General features: G+C 43.9%; 1 protein-coding gene across 11 annotated transcripts in view; it reads right to left on the minus strand.

The window, feature by feature from the left end:
* The window catches only part of ZC3H7B (zinc finger CCCH-type containing 7B), an 88,071-nt gene that overhangs the window by 19,747 nt on the left and 48,175 nt on the right, over nt 1-20,149 (minus strand). For all 11 annotated transcript variants that reach the window (XR_008308179.1, XM_053253912.1, XM_053253909.1 and 8 more), the window contains 5 exons: nt 17,352-17,452; nt 15,836-16,017; nt 14,050-14,135; nt 1,890-2,023; nt 683-788 (listed from right to left, as the gene is read on the minus strand). Coding sequence is in view for 10 of the 11 variants with exons in the window: in XM_053253912.1 (XP_053109887.1) it covers nt 683-788; nt 1,890-2,023; nt 14,050-14,135; nt 15,836-16,017; nt 17,352-17,452 (609 nt within the window). In the remaining variant the exon portion in view is untranslated. The remainder of the gene's footprint in view (nt 1-682; nt 789-1,889; nt 2,024-14,049; nt 14,136-15,835; nt 16,018-17,351; nt 17,453-20,149) is intronic.

The following is a 20,149-nucleotide window of genomic DNA, read 5'->3' on the forward strand; positions in this document are numbered from 1 at the left end:
TATTTGTCCTTTTCCCCCTCTGGGAAAAAGAGAACCAAAAGCAGTACCCTCATATGTTAACCTATACGACCAGGTTTATTACTACTGCCTGTTTCTCTTCTTCAAAATAAAATGAATACATACTTCCAAGCCAATCCGAAAACTGTCCAAAGCCCCTGAATTCAATGGGCTTGCTGCACGTTTTCTGGAGGTAAGCGAACTTGGGAATATTGTATCCTTCTCTCACACCCACTGCTCTACATCTTCAAAGAGGGTGATCCTAGGTGAAACATTACACCCTGTTTCCAAATGCAGAGCCAGCCACTCCTCATGAGATAAGGATATCTATCAAAGACCAAACCTGCATGAGTGATTTCAACAGGCATTACTTTTCCCTCTCAGTACTGTGCTGCAACTAATCCTGCTCTTAAGCCACTCCCCATTTTCTGTCTCTGACAACTCTGTGGTGTTATTATCCTATCTGTGGAGCACTTTCTTTACCACCTGTTCTCTAGCTCCCTTTTCACTGCATACAGAGTTCAGATGTGAAAGAAAATGTATTCATTAAGTTTATGTATGCTATGTGCATACATAGCGCTTTGCAAGTAATAACAAGAAGCTAGGTCCCCGTCTCAATGGGTTCACAGTCTAAAACCCAAAGAGTAAGGTAGGTATTATGCTGTGAAAATACTGCACTACTTACATCATATTGCTGAGGGAAGTTGCGGATGGAAGGCAGCGGTCGAACAAACACCCATTTCTTCTTTGCTTTGGACTTTACTAGCAGGACACGACGCTCCTTGGTCCAACTGTGTTATAAAGGAAGAAACAAGTTGAGAAAGAAGGATGGGCAAAAAAGGACCCAGTCATTATTAAGGAACATTTAAAGTTAATTTATTAATATTAGCAGAGTTTCAAGGCAGTGAATCCAGAATTTCATTCCGGAAAAATAAAACTGTTTTGTGCTTTGAAGGGCAGGGTGCAGGCGGAACTCCTACCAAAGTGAACTATGTGTAACTGCAGTTGACGCACCTAAGAAAAACCTTACTTAGGCAGAGCAACAGCCTATCTAGTCCCATATGCTGTGAGGTAATGGCCCCCAAACTATCTGTCAGGATACACTACCATGCCGAGACAGAGACTCAACTGTATGTTGAAGAATTAAGCCAGTGTGTGTTCAGGTCTAGGGCATGGTCTAAAGGCAAAGAATACAACAATCTTGCTGAAGCTAAATAAATATGGTCAGTGCTTGGATTACATGAATAATGCCTTGAGGCCCATGTGATAAAGATGGGGTGCAAATGTAATATCTAAGATGCTGGATACACTCACCATTCTATGTTCCTCAGAGGAGGACTTCCTGACTCAGCCTGTATTACTAGAGCTGAGAGTCAAGGGGAGGGGGCAATATCTTAAGCGTCCTCATTGCCCCAAAAGCAGACTTTCACCCCCAAATGGGCAAAGGGTAGGGTGATACGTTGGGAGAAAACACTAACTGGATTGTTCTACAGCTGCAAGATGCTTGCCTACAATTCTGGAAGTTAAAAACTATTTTTTTTTTAAAGTGTTAGACTGAAGTGTGCCCCAGTTTTAAATCCAGGAAAAAACAAATTGCCCCAGTATCAAATGTTTGGGGAACACAGTATTAAAGAGAATCTTGAGCATCACAGAAGAAAAGTAGATTGTTCCAGCCCTTGATTTCTGCCTTACATAACACTCATGTTTTCACTCAGCCTCATCTAAAGGATAGGTATGCCTAGCACTATCTCGATTAATAGCTACTGATATTTCATTCCACTAAAAATGGAAGTTCCAGCAGTTATTTCAGTGTAAAGATAGTACATTACAGAACACATGGTATGAAGAAATTCCATATCATGATTTGGGGAGACAGCAGGTAGGGTGCCTACCAGTGGCGTGCTTTGGCACTACAATACTTGAGGTCCTTGTCCGGTTCTACCACCTGACCATTTCGCCAACACTGGCCACAAACAAATTTCATTTCAAGTTCAAAAGCATTTGATGTGGGGGTCCTAGTAGAAGCCTGAAATTGGAGACAGAGGCAAGAAAAAAAATTCACTGAGGAGCCTGCATACTAAGATCCGACAATCTGGATTTACTAAGACAATACATATTCCTTCACACACACACACACACACACACACACACACACTTATTTTACGAGGACATCAGAATAAAAACGAATAGAACAAAGAATGAACAAAATATCAGGGCAGTGAGACAAGATCATATTGGAGTGGATAATCATGATAAAAAGAAATATTGGCAATATTTGCTGCCAATTTCCAGATATATATTAACAAGTATTCACATGACCTGTGGGCGGGCAGGCAAGGTCCAACCCACCTTCCCCCCAGTGTGCCTCTTCTTCGGGCCAGCTGCCTCACATCCACACAATCTGCACTGCTTGGAGCAGCGCAGATCTCTGGAAGCCAAGATGCTTCGTCCTGGCCTTCGAGTATCCCACAGTGCACTGTGCAATGAACGCAGTGCATGCGGGGTGGGGGGAGAGAATATCCCCATGAGATGGGCATTCTTGGCACCCGTCTCTGTGTGTGATTGGGCTGCAATCAGCCCGAGCTCACAGTCAATCCTGGTAGCAGGGTTAAGGGTCTGCTCACTAGGCCGGGCTTAGAAGTTGGGGTTTGATTGGACGGAAGCTCCGGGATCCACATGGATCCCGGCGCTCCACACGAGCAGCCTAGCCCAGACTAGGCTGCCCTAGCCTGCTCATTAGAACAGCTTTATTATATTACAATGGTACAAATTCAGGCAAACACAGGGATGAACATTTTGTTTGCCAGCATTAGCCTATGCTCCAGCGGGATATCTAATCAGGCAATTTCATGATCCTTGTCATAGCAGATACTGGGCCATTTGTTCAGATATATAATTTTGCCCCCAACACAATGCTCTTCAAAGAAAGATATCAAACCTAATATGTACAATACAGCTCTTTTTAGAAGAAACTTCTTGACAACCCAGCACCTGGACTCATTTGCAACTGTATCAACAGGCATGCACCTGTTACACATCAACACACATACAAGCAACTCTGAAGAGTTGTATCCCCAGAGGACACATAAGGCTGTTGATGCAAAGTTATCTTCAAACCAATACTTCATCTTGGGTTGGTATTTTAACTATATCATCTTGCTCACTATGTACACTATATCATCTTGCTTGAAAGAGATTTATTTTTATCTCAGTACCCGAAAGATCTCAAAAGCCACTCAGTGGAGACAATTCTTACATGTTTATTAGAAGATAGGGACCCAACAATATCCCTGGCGGATGCTAAATTCTGTTACACATTGACCAAACTAAGAGAAGCTAGAGCACAGCAATCGGTTACTGTCAAAGGTTCCTGATTTTATGTATTTGATAACATTTTAGATTTTGTTTCCATTTTTGTTTTCTTTCTTTACTGTGTATATTCTGTGTCTATTGATGTTTGATCTAAGATCGTAAATAAACAAACAACATATGATCTTGCTCACTGTGTATACTGAATACACAGTGTACTCACTTGATGTGGACAGAAACTCTAACACTGACCACATTACCATTTTTAGCCTGGAATGAGTGTCAGTTTGAGCAAATTAGGACAGAGCCCTGCATTATTGTGAGGACAATTTGGGGTCAACTTTGAATTCGGAGGGGGGGGGGGAGACAGGAGGTCAACACACATTTTGGGACTGTTAGCTTATAGCTATAGATCATGCAGATAGAAGAGGGAAATCAAGTCAGAAAAAGTAGACAAATTCAGGGAGTAGGGTAGAGGTGGTTCATTCAGTTTTCTTGGTACACACTTGATTCATCTTCCTGAAAAGGTAAATCAGTTCATTAGGAAGAATATCTAGAGTTGCAATTCTCATTCCTTTGAGAGTAACATCATTTATTGTTTCTTTTTCCTGTGTGAACTTCTTTGGAAACTCTTGTTGAAAAGTGATATATAAGTGGTGGTAGTGGTGGTAGTAGTAGTAGTATCAGAGGTCAAGGACATAAGAAGACGCTCTGGGTGCCACTGCTTTTGGAACTCAAACCACACAAATCTCAAAATTGTTCAAACCACCCCATCCTGAGCCGGCAAGTTTAAAAAGTGTGTGAATCAAGAAGTCGGAGCATACCAACTCTCTTGCATGGACTTGTCACCCTTTTTAGCTACTGCCTTCCATGTATTTCACAAACTGATGCCAGAGGCTAAGGGAATCTCCCTATGGAGCAGGTTCCTGCCTGTGCTAGGCCTACTCTAGCAGGAGAGTTAACACATCAAAAAATGGCAAGAGGTTTTGGAGGTGGTGGGATACAGCCGCAGCATTAGAGCGTAGCACACCAGACATCCTTAAGCCCACAGGCAATGCTCCAACTCCCAGGCCGAATGCTGGTAGCTCTAGTTAAACAGGGCTAAGATAGATTAATGCAGGAAGTGCAATGCAAGAAGTAATGACTCCAAAAGCTAACAGCCCCAATAGTACTTGGCACCTCTTCCTACGGTGTCTATTAGCCATGACATAAGCTACGGCCTGCGTTAGATTCAGAAAACTCATCAAAGATACTTCCTTTGTCTGTTAAAGGCATATCAATAGATGGCATTTATCCCTTGGATATCTTCCTAAATAATCTGTACCGCTGGTCCTCAAGAAGAAATGAGAAAGCACTGAGAATTCAGCAGATGCTTCTGACTAATATTTAAAATGCAATAAGACAGCTCCAGTAGGTAGTGCAATCCAAGATATGACAAAGGTCAGTTTGATTTGGGGCTGAAGGCAGATACATAAGAAGATCACACCAACTAAAGCCTTGGAAAGTTCTTTCGATCCAACATCAACTCCAAGTGGCTCTTCCAAGAACACCAGACAAGCACAAACAGAACAGGTTTCCTGAGGGTGGTAGTAGGCCAAAGGCTCTGCCTACTAACTCTTGCCAGGTAAATCCATGTTAACCAAGGGGAAAGGAATTGAAGCAAGAAGCCAAAACATCTACAATACATGACTGTATTTGTAAAGACAAAATACATAACTGAAAGATTGCTAAAAAAAACAAAAACAAAAAAACACCCACCAGTCAATGTTACATGGAAACGAATGTTTCCTAAGCACCCAATTATTAATGAAGCCAACATCAGCATCCATCATTATGGGGCGAACATGACAATATAAAGTTGGCAACTCAATCATACCAACCACATGATTAAAAGCTTTGGCACAGCAATGCCTGGATTTGTTCTTCTGAGAAAGGCAACAAGCACACTTTAAAGAGAAAGGCAGAACAGGTCGGATCCAACTTGCATATGGAGAAGTGTTTTTCCCTTGTTTCTTCTAGCTCTATTTTCGCACATATGCAGCAAACTCTGCCAATGTTATGCACTCTGGCTGTTTACAATTATTCACACATATTTTATTTGCAGAAAACAAGCAAGTCGGCCTAGATTCGAATCACTGGAAGTTATGGGGAAACTGGCTACATGGAACAGCCACACCAGCAAAAACATTCGGAAGTTATGAAATTACTCCAGGGCAGCTTTGTGTTTAGTTCACAAGGGATTATTTTACAAATAAATAGGTTATTATGAAATTAACAAAAGATCAACTTTGCAGTTCTTCCAAACCCAGTCATTTCAGCACAGGAGCAAGACATACAAAGGGGACAGAGTGCACCAACAACAGATTCCAGAACCCAGCCCACTGATGTGACTCTACATGAAAGTTTCGTTCCCTCTAAGCTTCCCTGCCCCCCATTCCAAGCAAGAAAGTTATTTAGCTGGAAGCACAGTTGAATGAACTTTATGCCAGATTAACCTGCTTAGACTGGAAAAAAAGAAAGGCAAAAATAAACTTTCCGCTGTTGATTGCACTAGGCCTAGCCCTCTCTGCAATGGAGCATTGCCAGTTCCTTTGAGAATCGGCTAGTGGTGCCTGGGCCAAGCTGCAATGAAGTCATCTGGGCTTGATTCATCTCATCTGTATTTCTCTTCCACACTAAAATCTGTAACTGTGCAACACCGTGGGACATACATCAGTGTCCCATGTTGTCCCCCCTTAGCAGGCCACCAGCAACAAGGGATATTATGCACTCAACATGCTTCCAGAACCAAGGCCAAAGTGAGAGGTTGACCAAATCAGGCCTTGATTAAGGGTCCACAGCCAGCCCCCTAAGTCCCACATGTCCACCATCTTGACTTGGGTTAGATGACATCATCACAATCTACACTGTTGAGGTGTCCCTATGTGTCCCTACAGCTGTAGCAAATTTGGATCAAATCTGTTAAGCGGTTCACAAGTCAGTCCACCTGCGTCTCCAAAGTTTACATGTCTGCCATCTTGAATCGGGGTGGATGTCATCATCACACACCACAGCATTTGGGCATCCCTATGTGTCCCTACAGCCCCTACATCTTGAGAAGGCACTCAGGATGGGCCAGAAGGAGAACATGGTGCAGGAGAAACAGAGCAGAGTGATGAATCCCATGAGGAACTCTTGCTGCCGGTGTATCTCCCAGGGCATGCAGGCATGAGAAGCGGCACGACCAGGTCAGGGAGTTGAGACGCAGCAGCCACTTGCAGTGTGTATGTGACTGATGAAGGGCGGCCGACTGGGTGGAACGCTGATTGATTCCAGCAGGCAATCTGCTATAAATTCTGCAGCTTCATTCTGGATGGGCTGCTAAAGACAACTCGTCAACAGCCTCGATACCTCTTTGTGTGATGGTGGTGTCATACAGCTTGGAACCTCGGACTCTGAACCATTGGGATCCGACACTGGACGGAGCCTCTTGCCTGCTTGGAAGAAGTGTGGAACCAGAGACATCCCTTCACCTGCTACTGCATTGTAAATTACGGACTGCTCACTGAGTGTGGCAGGTTTATTACAGCGCGCCTCCAAAGTTTACACGTCCACCATCTTGAATCCGTGTGGATGACATCACAAACACCACCGTTGAGGAGTCCCTGCGTGTCACTCACCACAACTGTAACTAATTTAATTTAAATTGGTTAGATAGTCCACAAATTAGCCTGCTTGTGCTTCAGATGTTCACCTGGCCGCCATCTTGAATTGGAGTGGATGATGTCATCACACACCATGCCATTTGGGCATCTCTATGTGTTCCTACAGCTGTAGCAAATTTGGTTCAAATTGGTTAGGTGGTTCACAAGTTCGCCCACTTGCGCCTCAAAAGTTTATGTGTCCACCATCTTGGATCAGGGTGGATGACATCACGAACTACGCCATTGAGGAGTCCCTATGTGTCCCTACAACTGTACCCGATTTGGTTCATATTGGTTCAGGTGTTGCAAAGTTGATGGGGGCAGGGGGGATGGACACACACACGGACAGGCACACAGACACAAACACAGAATGCCAAGTGATCTCATAAGCCTACTGGAAAGTAGGCTAAAAAACATACGGGCTAGTAGACGACTGGATGGGTGGGTTGAGATGTCCTCAAATCCAGCAGCAAGAGGCAGCCTTCACAGTGAGTAACCAACGCTCCTTTCTCTGCTGCTTGATGAGGACATCACCATGGGTCATGCCACAGCTGAGAACCCTGAGTGGGAGCGTCAGCATCTACTGGGGCAGAAGAACCTCTTGCAGGACCAGTCTGCCAAATGCTGCTTGAGAGAGCAATGCAGATTGAGCTTATAGTGCCTAGTGAAGGCAGATGGAGAGGACCATGTAGCTGCTCTGCATGTTTCCTCCAATGGTGCGTTAGAAGACAGAGCGGTGGAGGTAGCTGCCGATCAAGTAGAATGCGCCAAGATCTTGAGAGGTCAGGGAAGATTCTGTACCACGTATGCCAACACTATGCATGCCTTGATTCAGTGAGCAACAGTAGGTAGTGGTTTTCTCTGGCCCATGGAGGCTGGAAGGAGAGACTAACAGGGCATCTGTGGTTCTGAATGATGCATTGCGATCAAGGTATTCCTTTAGGCAGCACTGTACATCCAGTTTATGACACCATAATTTCCAAGATATGTACACGTTTGGGACAGAAAGATGGTAGAAGGACATCTTGTGAACAGTGAAAAAAAAATCAATGGAACCTTAAGCCAGACAGAGAAAAACCGCAAAAGTTTGGGTTCGCTTGCAAGGCTCTCAAAAGACACACTTCTGGCCGAGGTGATGGCCACTAGGAAGGCTTGTTTCAATGAAAGCAGGCATAAGGATATGGAATGCACTGGTTCAAAAGACACATAAATACCTTGAAAGACACATAATACCTTATACAAGTCCCAGGAGGGAAACCTATGGACAACTGGTGGTAACTTGAGGGAAGCCCCTTTGAAGAATCGTTTGAGGTGTGAGTGAGACGAAAGACTGTTCTTAGAGGTATATAGTAGAGGTGCCAACACTGCTGCTTGCTGTTTCAAGGTGTTAGGCCCCAATCCAACCCATCCTGTCGGAATAGCAACAGCTCCAGCAGCCCACAGCACTCACCTGCCAGTCTATGGCATCTACACCAGTGAAGGAAGACCCACCATGTGGATAAGAATGGGATGGCAAGGCCGGATCCTCCTTAGCCTTGTCATTCTTTTTTGTCTTTTAGGGGTCTCTTAGACCAACTACTATATATATATTTATATACCACTCTTCAAAGTTCTCAAAGCAGTTTACATAGAAAAATAAATAATACATAAATAAGATGGTCCCCTGTCCCCAAAGGGCTCACAATCTAAAAAGCAACATAAGGCAGATACCAGCAACAGCCACAGGAGGCATATTGTGCTGAGGTTGGATAGGGCCAGTTGCTTTCCCCCTGCTAAATAAAAAAGGATCACCACTTTAAAAGCTGTTTCTTTGCTCAGCAGTGGCACCTTGGGCCTATCTAGGTCTATTTTTTTCTTGGACTTCTTGAGATTTTTTGGGAGCCTCTTCTGATGAGGAAGACGAAGATTAAGAAATGGAAGTAGAATCACGGTCTCTCTTCTTTTTCTGATTAGATTTAGTCTAGTGGTGCTGCTGCATGGATTTGGCAATAGCATTCTGAAATCAATTTTGCCAACTCTGGGATTTCAGAATGTAGCACAGGGGCAGGGATTGAAGGAGGAGGGCTTTGCTCCAGTGTGTTGGGAGGCAAGGCTGGTCCAGGCGGGGCAGGCTGCGCAGGGAGAGACGGCCATTCTCCTCATCCATGGCGGCTCGTTTTCTCTCTGGGATGGGAGGGATCCACTCAGAGTGACTCCCGGCCCTCTGGCAACTGCAGTGGTTGTGGTGGTGGTGGGGATTCTCGATCAGCCCTGCTGATAGTGCCAGAGGATTGCTAGGCCTGGCTGGGGGAGGCGGTATTTGATCATGGCACAGCCACTTGGAAGACCATGTGGGAGGTTCCAGTGGTTCAGTCAGGCCTTGAGGGCATGGAGGGCCTTTGGACTGCTCCAGTTGAGTGGTGGCAAGAACCTCTGGCAAACCGGGGGGGCCCCCAGCACCAGCAGGCAGCTATGTTTGCTTTTTCTGGTCCCTGATGAAACTTCTAGGAGTTCAGGGCCTTTCTCTCCACCGCCTCCTCCCAGTAATGGCACTGGTGAGGACCGGAAAGTTGTCTGCGTGCCTGCCACATGTAAGCAGCTGAGCTGCATCTTACCTACGGGGGGAAGAGAGGATTCTCCTTTTTTCCTTTTGGAACGAGAACATGACTCAGTTTTCCCTCATGCTCCATGTAGGGACAGTAAGAGATGAAGGGAAGTAAGAAAGGTAAAAGTAGCACTGTTCCCTGTAACAGGGATTCCCAGATGCTGTTCACTACAACTCCCAGCATCCCCAGCTGCAGTGGCCTTTGGGCTGGGGATTCTGGAAGTTGTAGTCAACAACATCTGGAAATCCCTGTTAGAGGGAACACTGAAAGGTAGGAATGTGTGTGTTTTCAAGCAGAGGAACACAGGAAGCTGCAATATACTGGGTCAGAGCATTTGTCCATTTAGCTCAGTATGGTCTACACAGACTGGCTGCAGCTTCTCCAAGGTTGCAAGAAGGAATCTCTCTCACCCTATCTTAGAGATGCCAAGGAGAGAACTTGGAATCTTCTGCATACAAGCTGGTAGGTGCTCTTCCCAAAGCGGCTCCATCTCCAGAGGGGAATATCTTACAGTGCTCACATGTGGTCTCCCATTCAAATGCAACAAGGGCAGACTTTGCTTAGCAAAGGGGACAATTCATGCTTGCTACCACAAGACCAGCTCTCCTCTGATAAAGAGTTGGCTAAGAGGCCAAAAAGAACAGTAAAGTAACTAGTAAATTGAAAGAGGTAATAGAAACAGCTTCCAGTTACCACCCTCAATTAGTCTGATTATTCAAAAGGAAAATAAGACAGTTCCTTATGCAAATGAAGAGGGCCTTTCTGTTGAAAGTGCAGGGGCTAAGTGAGCAAAGAGGTACCTTTTAAAGTGGTGATTCTCTTATATTTAGCAGGAAAAGACCACCCTATTCAGGCACCAGCACAGCATCCAGAATATGCTAGGTGAAAGGTTTAAATAATTATTTTTAATTAAAGTAATTGTTGCTGGTGTCTACCTTATATTTCCTTTTAGATTATGACTTTTGAGACAGGGAGCCATTTTTCATTTATTTTTCTATGTAAACCACTTCTATTGAAAAGCAGTAAGTAAATTGTTTTAGTTGTAGCTTAGATTGTGAGCCCTTTGGGGACAGAGAACCATCTTCTTATGATTCTTTTTCTATGCAAGTCATTTTGTGAACTTTTTCATTTAAAAGCTAATGATAATATCCATTAAAATTAATGGGAGTCAGAGCCTCTTTTACCCTCAATTTTACCCAAGAGAAGAAGCTTCCATTTTGGTATGCTAGAACGGGTTATATGTTGAGGCTTGACTATAACATTCCCTCCTATGCTGAAAATGGACAGAAGGAATTAAAGACATCTAGTGGTAGGAAGTGCAATAGTACTTTAATCATCAGTGCTCATATTCCAAGAAATGATGGGAGGAGTTAAGGTCTGCTCCTCTCTTCTTACGAGCCGCACCTTCTGAAAGTAATCGAAGGGCAAATAACTTTATTTTCCAGTCCAAGTACTGTTTTAATTCGACACCAGGGTTGGGCTTCTTTTGTTACTCACCAGTTAGGCACTTCTCTGGTGCTCTGAAAGTGCCACCCAGGAGCCAAGCAACAGTTTGTAATCCCATAGCAACAGTTAAAAAACAGAGCTGGGGGATGAATAGCATGCCCCCCTCCTCAAATAATCTTTCAAGAATCAATTCAAATCAATGTTCTTAGCTATTTAGCCAAAATACTGTTTTCTCACCAAAATATTCCAGTTACAAAATTCTGTAGAGTAAATCCAATTGCTTTTTGAGTTAGCCAAGAGACACCAGTTCTGAGGAACCCACTTAGGTCTTCCAAGAAGAGCTGGTGAGTCCAGGTCTTCCAAGAAGAGCTGGTGAGTGGTGACCTCCAACATGGTTGTGTTCCCTTTCTTCTATTCGAATCCCTGTCCAAATTCAGTAGAGTTTGTATACATGTTTGGTGACTGGTTCTAGTTTCAACTCCCCTTTTTCCAGCTTATCTTTAATTGGTTATTTCTAATGTTCACAAGCTTGGCCCAAAGTTCTCACCTTGCCCCACCCTCTGCCCATACCCAAATATGTCTTGTTCTTCAGGTCAGCTAATCCTAACTCCCCTCAGGGTTTTTTTGTTTTTTTCCTGGGACAATGTGGAAATCTCCTCTGTACAGTAACACTGTACAGGTGAACCCCATTATCCACAGGGGTTCCATTCCCACAGATTACTGCAGGTAACAAAACCATGGATAATGAAGCATTGGGTCAATGGGAATGGTGGGGGTGGGGGTTAGGTTCATGGAGGCTGGGAAACTGCTGTAAAGTTGGGCAAAAATGGGGAGGGGGAGTAAAGTCTTCCTTCTGTGCTCTGTAGGCCTTCAGCTATCCAGCAATATCCTCCAGAAGTCCAAATTCTTCCATTATTCCATGTTTTTCATGGAAAGACAAGGGGTTTTCTTACTAAATGAGCCACAAAATGGCTCCCTTTTACAAAATGGCAGCCAGATACGACCTCCAAGGTCATTTCCAGCCATCTCCAAACTGCAGATACATGAAAATTAACCATCTGTTTTCCACGTATGCCGAGGTCGGGGGTGAATTACCCAACTGTGGATATGTGAAACTGTGGTTATCGGATCAACAGTTAATGAGGTTTGCCTGTACTTTTCCCAGCATTGTATGCAACAAATATTTATATACTGCTTTTCAACAAAAGTTTCCAAAGCAGTTTACATAGAGAGAGAAATAAATAAATAAATAATTGATCCCCATCCCAAAGAGCTCACAGTCTACCTGACCACAAGTGTCGTGACACTTGCGTCTCGTACTTTTTGGAACATCTCACTGTCAAAGTTCATAGGCAAAGGCATGATATTCCAAGTCAAGTTCTTATCAATCCTAGTATCTATGAGTACTGATTTTGCAATATGTAATGATCCTTCAGGCATATCCTTTAGTGTGTTTTAAAAAAAATCTATTATATGTTTTGTTTGTGCAAAATAAAGTCATACTTCCCTATTACCTACACATACCAAATTTTGCATAGAGAATCCTGCCACTTAAATTATCTGAATGCATTACCTTTTAGACTGGAATATGCTGGGTGAAAGTTTTAGATATTTTTAATTAAAGCAGAACCAAAAGAGTTCTAAGGAGCTATAATTACCTATGCCAGCAGCTTCTTCCTGGTACTTTAAATCAGAAAACAGTCATGACCATTATGATTAGAAATCATAAAAATATTTGCTAACAAAATTAAAATCAAGTCACCTATTCAACTGCCATTTTAGTGCAAATAATTTTTTTTACTGTAATTCGAATTAGTTACGGAAAGAGTAATGGAAGCTTTACTTGATAGGAGTTACTTTTTCCAGTGTTTATATTTCTTCTTAATTCCAATAAATGTAATCTACACAAAATGACTTTGCCCAGTCAATGACAGGCCTCACCTGCTTGTAGTAATAATAATATTGCATTTCACAGCTTCACACCAGATGCCACATGCATGCAAAAATGGGAAGGGAGTACAATTCTTACTCAAGCAGTGCAGGTGCCAAAGCAGCGCAATCCTTAGAAATAAGTCCCACTGTTTCCCATAGCGCTTACTCCTCAGTAAGTGCATTAGTTTTTTAATAATCTTAGACACACACAAGGCAACCAACCGATGGCTTATCTTCACGCTAATGCTCCTTCAAGTAACAAACAAACAAACAACGCTCAACACAACTGACACACACGATAAGGATGGGGTCATACCAAGAGTGAGCCAATCATGACACTGGCAGAGAATGTCTTCTCACATTCTTGGTGCGTCCCTTTCAGGTGTGAGGGGCCTGTTAATCTGAACTGCCCCTCTATATGTGCTCCCAATACTTGTTTAAACAGGTATAACACTTAAACCTCATTCGGAGAGAAAGGTTAAACCAAGGAAGGAAGAGGAACATGCACACCATTTATCATGTGAATGTACCAGAATAGGGTTCAATGCACCCTTTTCTGCTCACTGGACTGAGTAATTTACTCACTCTCTAGAAAGAAGAGCAGAGAAGAACTCAGAGACATCCTCCCCACCCATGATTTTCCAGACTGGAATCTCCTGGGAGCAGGGGGAGAAAGAGGAAGCAACGTGTCATGCATGCTTTGTGTACCTGAGTATCTTATGAGAAAGAAAGCACGCCCTCCTGAACAGCTCTTAGCATTAGGAATTCCAGTAGTTACTTCTGACTAACGAAGAAGGGTATTCACATGAATGCAACTCCAAAGCCCGATTCACATGCTACTGTTCTACACACAGTCTATGTACAGTATATACACGTACAGATCCATATACACAGTTATACACACATTACATTAACATGCGTATAAGGAGTACCTTCCTATCTGTACTCTTAATTTGAGGTGGCTTGTACCATGTTCATGGTTAAAATGAATGCATATACAGCATCTCACACAAAAACCACTTCTGTACACACATGTGCAACTTTGTGTCTGAATGGGGCTCAACAGTCACAGGCATTCACTCTCTGAAGCTCCTTACCATAGTGTTGTTAGCCTTGCTGGCATGCGCCTCCATCTGCTGCCAATACTTTTTAGATTCCTGAACAATATCTTCATGTGTCATTCCTGGGATGACAGAAGAGACACATATTAAGAGCTAATTCAGCAGGCCTTTGGAAAATGTTGGGGAGCTCAGTGGCAAAGCACATGCTTTGCATGCAGATGCAAAGGGTTTCATCTCTGGCATCTCCCATTAGGACTGGGCAAGACGTGTGGAGCCCTGGAGGGCTGCTGCCTGTTATAGTAGACCAGGGCTGCAAACTTCAGCCCTCCAGCTATTGCTGAACTACAACCCCCATCATCCTGCCCATAGGCCACTATGGCTGGAGATTATGGGAGTGTACTCCCAACAGCTGGAAGGCCAAAATGGTGCAGCCCTGGTGTAGACCAGGGTCATAAGCTAGATGGGTCAATGCTCTGATTCAGTATAAGGAAGGTTCATATGTTGTTTAGGTCCTGACTCAAAGCACTTCTTTCTAGTTCTTCTGTTCAATGGTGGTGGTGGAGTAAATATTCAAGGGGCTCTCAATGCAACTTGCCTGTATGTAAAGACTAACTATATTTATATAAGTGTTATATTTGTTCCTGAGCTGAATTCTATCAGTTGTTTTTTTCCTAAATTTATAGAGAGAGATAGAGAAATAGAGAAGGGGTGTGTGTGTGTGTGTGTGTGTGTGTGTGTGTGTGTGTGTGTGGAAAGACTAGCTATCAACACCCAGTTGTACAGAGTCTGGCTTATTTGCATTTGAGGGTTTAACAGTACACCACCTTGAACTCTTCCACTTTCAACATCACCACAGCATGACAAGAAAACAAGCACACACAATACAGCCCATGTACATTGGGGGCTGGGGGCAGCTGCACATGCTCTACAGTGTGATCTCAAATTGCACCCTCTAATGCTCCAGACTGAACATCTAGTATCCCTGCTTCAAAGATTTTTTTAAAGGTTGCAACTGTCATATATACACCACCAAATACCATCAATGTGGGTGAATACCTAGAGAGTTTGTAGAGGGTTGGAAGGAGCTTTATTTTGCAGGCTGCAGGGCAGCTACAGTTCAAATGTGCTTACAATAATGTAAGGACAAAACTTCCAATTTGCAGAGGTGGTGATACAGGGCAAGACATTTAAGCATCACAAGAATGGGGCCTTTCCCTGATGCCACAGCTCTGCCTTTTTTCCATCCATCCTCCTTTTTTCACAAGCCACCTAAAAATTACACTTCTGCCAGTTTTTTTCCTTGGGCAGTGTCCTACATAATGGTAGGGAGTTTATGCCAGGATCCACACTGAGATTTGGTGGGAGGAAATAAGAATAAATTAAACTCAGTCATCAATGGGAAACAATCCTAAAATAAATCCACATTAATAATCCCATCACAAGAAAACCTAGATCCAGATCTCCGTTCCCTGTTGCTACACTTAAAACAATTCCCAAGCCGTTTCCAGCCTAAAAAGTTGAGTTGGCCCAATGTGTCCCCAAGATTTACAATATTCACACTTACCTATCATCTAAAATTATCTCTCAACTCACGATGCGGCTGCAAACCTAGGCACATTTATCTAGCAGTAAGCCCCACTGAACACAGTAGAACTTACTTCTGAGTAAACATACATAGGATTGTGCTGCAAGGAGCATTATCCACCTTGATTCAGTGAGTTCAGTTTCCCACAGATAGCTCAACACCACAGAGTGTGCATGTAGAAGTCTGAAGAAACTCTCAGCTTCTGTTCTCCCCACAGCCCACAAGTGACACACTCACCAGAGTATTGCTGTAGCAACCAAACTTTAAGCTCTATGAAGCTGTGAGCAAAGTGGCAGCTGTCTTCACGGAGGCAGCCGTAACGCACTTCATGCCGGCACACATCAAACTGAAAGTGCTCCTGGAACTGGCGGATCTTGGAGTATTTCAGAGAAGTGGAGCGAACAATGTGAACCAGACACCTGCAGCGAGGAGAGGAATACAGATGTGTAGTGCTCCTTTTTAAAATGCCAGCATTACTAAATATTTATATAGTACTTGCCTGAGTGCTTGAAGGGCCCATGTCATGTCAGGCCCAAGCCATACATACCTTTAGAAGCATGGCAGATGCTTAAAAAGTAAACAGCCACATGGGAAAGCACCTATTTGTAGCTGCATTCATTCAGTTCTGCCTCTGCTGCCAAACAACTGATTTTTGGAACAACCAAGTAGTATAGTTAAAACTGCAACCACAGCGGCTTTGAGGCGATTCTCACAATCATCAAAAAGCGGGCTAAGGAAGCCTAGCCCGCTTTTTGGCGAACATGAGAACCACCGGGCTTGCCTGCAAGCCCGGTGTCCTCAAAGCTGGTAACCTACTTAACTAGCCCTCCGCTTAGACGAGGTTAGTGGAGCAAGCACTCCGCTAACCCCGTCTTTGCGACTGTGTGTTGCCGTGGCGCAGCTCCAGAGCCACAGCCAGTCAGTTTAGACAGTAATGAGCCAGATGGACTAATGGTCTGACTCAATATAAGGCAGCTTCCTATGTACAACAATCCTGTAAGAGAGGTCACTATTATCATCCCCAAGTTACAGACATGTGGTGGGGAAAGGAAAGGGGCCAAAGCCAAGAGCACATTTCTAAAGCCAGCCGGTGAATTTGTGCCTCAGCTGAGGATATTTGGCCCATAGCTACTATTACAACTACGGATATTTATACACTGCTCTTCAACCCAAGCTCACAAAGCAGTTTACAAAGAAAAATACATAAATAAAATGGTCCCCTGTCCCCAAAGGTCTCACAATCTAAAAAGAAACGTTAAGACAGATACCAACAACCGCCACTGGAAGGCTGCTGCACTGGGGCTAGATAGGGCCAGTTGCTAAATATAAGAGAATCACCACTTTAAAAAGGTGTCTCTTTGCTCAGTTAGCTCTTTAGTTTATTTGCTCATTTAACCCCAAAGCATCCAGGTTAGTATCAGCATATAGAGAGACACAAGGGATGATGTGAGCAACTACCTTACAGTCAAACCAATAATCCCTCTTATACCTATCAGGCTAAAACCGGCCAACCTTCCTGCTCCAGAAGTCAGGGGCTGCACGTGCAAACATGAGCTCAGGCATGTGTAAGCTGAACTGGGGTCCCTCCCTTAGAAAAAAAACCGGAGGAGGAAATGCATCACTTATGACTGTAAACCAATGGAAACAAATCCTTTTACAGATTATAAAAAGATACTAGTAAATTTGCAAATATAAATAAATAAAAATAAATTTTGCAACCATTCCTGGCTGAAGACAAGCCTGGCTCACTTACTTATTGTCATAAAAGCCATGTTTTGCTGCGAGATTGGAGCACACGACCGAAGAGTCCTTGGTCCCTTTGCTGATTATCCGGGGTTTGCTGTCAAAGCAGATCTGCAAAAGCATGCAAGGAGAGGATGCTCAGGCTCTCACATTTCTAGAAATTATTCCTAACCGCTTCTACAGCACTTTCAAGACATTGCCACCCGTGCTGATTTTCACAACCACTTCGTGAATACATCGTGGTTATTGCCATTTTACAGATAAGGAATTTAGGCTCGGAGCTAATAACTTGCCCAGGACTATTCACAGGCCCTATTCACAAGTTATACACATATGCAATCCACATAGAGTGTAGGCACATACAGTTATTTACACACTGGGCTGGTTCTAATGACCAACAGCTGCATAGGAGCATGCAGCCAGGCTCCAACCCATGTGCACTCCCAAGAAAAGGTTGTGTATCAGCGAAAATTGAGCTAGGAGGAGGGGTGAGTGATAAGACAGTTGCAGCCAACCCATATAATGTACATAGGAACATAGGAAGCTGCCTTGTACTGAGTCAGACCATTGGTCCATCTAGCTCAGTATTGTCTGCACAGACTGGCAGCAGCTTCTCCAAGGTTGCAGGCAGGAGTTTCTCTCGGCCCTATCTTGGAGCTGCCAGTGAGGGAACTTGGAACCTTCTTGCTCTTCCCAGAGCAACCCCATTTCCTAAAGGGCATATCTTGTGGTGCTCACATGTAGTCTCCCATTCAAATGTAAGCCAGGGAGGACCTTGCTTAGCAGAGAGGGCAGTTCATGCTTGCTACCACAAAATCAGCTCTCCTCCCCAAGCACTGAATTGAGGGTGGAGGAAAAGCATGTCCTGCACCATCTTTGTCAGGCTTTCATTCGAGGACTTGGAAGAGGAGTGGGAGGCAGTGAGTTTACCCAAGGATCCCGAGGGCCAGCTCTGTGATCGGAGGGAGGAGGCACTCATGATGGCCAGGAGGAGGGCTTGGTGCAGGAGGCAGAGCAGCGTAACGAATCCCAGGAGGAACTCTCACTGCTGGTGTTATCGCCCAGGGCACGCAGGCGCAAGAAGCGGCATGACCAAGTCAGGGAGTGGAAATGCAGCAGTCACTTGCAGCGTGCATGAGACTGATTGAGGGAGGCTGAGTGGGCAGAGCACTGATTGATTCCAGCTGGCAACCTGCGATAGATTCTGCAGCTTTATCCGGGACGGGCTGCTGGAGACAACTTGTCAACAGCCTCCATACCTCCCTCTGTGATGCCTTGGACCTTTGGGATCTGGAGAGCGACCTTGGATGCAGGGAATACGGGTTGGACTGGGTATTCGGTAGTGATCTGTTCTCTTGTGCTTCTTACAGATGCTGGACAAAACCTTGTACCTGCCTAGAGGAAGTGTGTAACTGGAGACATCTCTTTGCCTGCTACTACATTGTAAATTACGGACAGCTCATCGACTGTGATGGGTTTACAACAATCTTATGCAGATCACGGCTAGCATGCAATAACTTTCCCCTGTTCCTACCTTGACATTTGCCGGTACACAAATGTTTCTCGGGCGAATGCACAAGGCTTGGAACCTGCCTGGATGATCCTCCTACTCAGCTGTCAAGTCATGAGAACAAACCTATTGCATTAAATTTTATTTATTTAAAATATTTATACTCCCACACCCCACCACGCTAGTGCTCAGGACAGCTCACAACATTAAATAAAATAGATAAAATATAAAATAATTAAAAAGTTAATGAAATTAAACAAGTCAAAAGATCAAGTTATACATTTTGAAAGTTCCAAATTAAAAGTTGTAAGTAAAAAGCTAGAAAGTAAGAACTAAAAAAACCCTACCAGATATAATTTAATTTATTTATTACATTTATATCCCGCTTTTCCTATGAGGAGTTCAGAATGGTGTACATAGTTATGTGTATCCTCACAACAACCCTGTGAGGTAGGTTAGCAGTTGATGAAACATTTAAAAGCCTCTCTAAGGAGATGTGACTTTAATTACATCCCCGTCCAGAGATGCAAGTTTGGGGAGGTGCACAAATATGAATGAATAAATGGATCCTTGTTTTTTTAAACACACAGAGGGAGGGACCATGGCAAAGTTCTTCTGGGAGGGTGTTCCAAAGCTGAGGGGCCACAACGAAAAGGTTCCTGTCTCTAGTCCCCACCGACCGTATCTCCATTGGCGGTGGGGCCATGAGCAACGTCTGAGATGCCAAACCAAGGGCCCTGGCAGGTTCTTATGGGCGAGTTAAACATACATGGGGCAGTACATTTCACTTTCCCAACTGTACCCTGCATTTGAGGGAGTCTGTTCACTTTTAAAATGAATGCATGTATAGTTATTCATGCAAATAATTATTCATGTACAGACAACTGTCCACACATACAGCATAATGTCCAAATAGGGCTATAGTCGCTCAGCTCTCCCAAGACCAAGCACACACTCCATCAACTAGTACACAAGGACTTTCAGTACAGCCCTTTAAAAAGAACAGGATGCTTCTTATCCTAACCACTGCCCAAATGAAAGACAGAGATGTTTTCATTTTACCATCCTCAACAGTGGATGTTTATGGAAGATGTTTCAGGGACCAGGCTAGGCATGAAGCAATGCGAAAGGGCTGCAATTTACCTAGATTTCTTTCAAAAAACGGAGCTGAGCTACAATCCAGCATGGGGTAAAATAAAGTGTGAGAGAATCATTCTGTGGTTTTACTTCAAGTGCAGTAACATTTAAGACAGGCCACCCCAGGAGGAGTCTAGGCAAGATGGGACAGCAATCAAGCT

This window comes from Hemicordylus capensis, chromosome 5 (assembly GCF_027244095.1).
Source record: "Hemicordylus capensis ecotype Gifberg chromosome 5, rHemCap1.1.pri, whole genome shotgun sequence".
NCBI classification, from domain to species: domain Eukaryota; kingdom Metazoa; phylum Chordata; class Lepidosauria; order Squamata; family Cordylidae; genus Hemicordylus; species Hemicordylus capensis.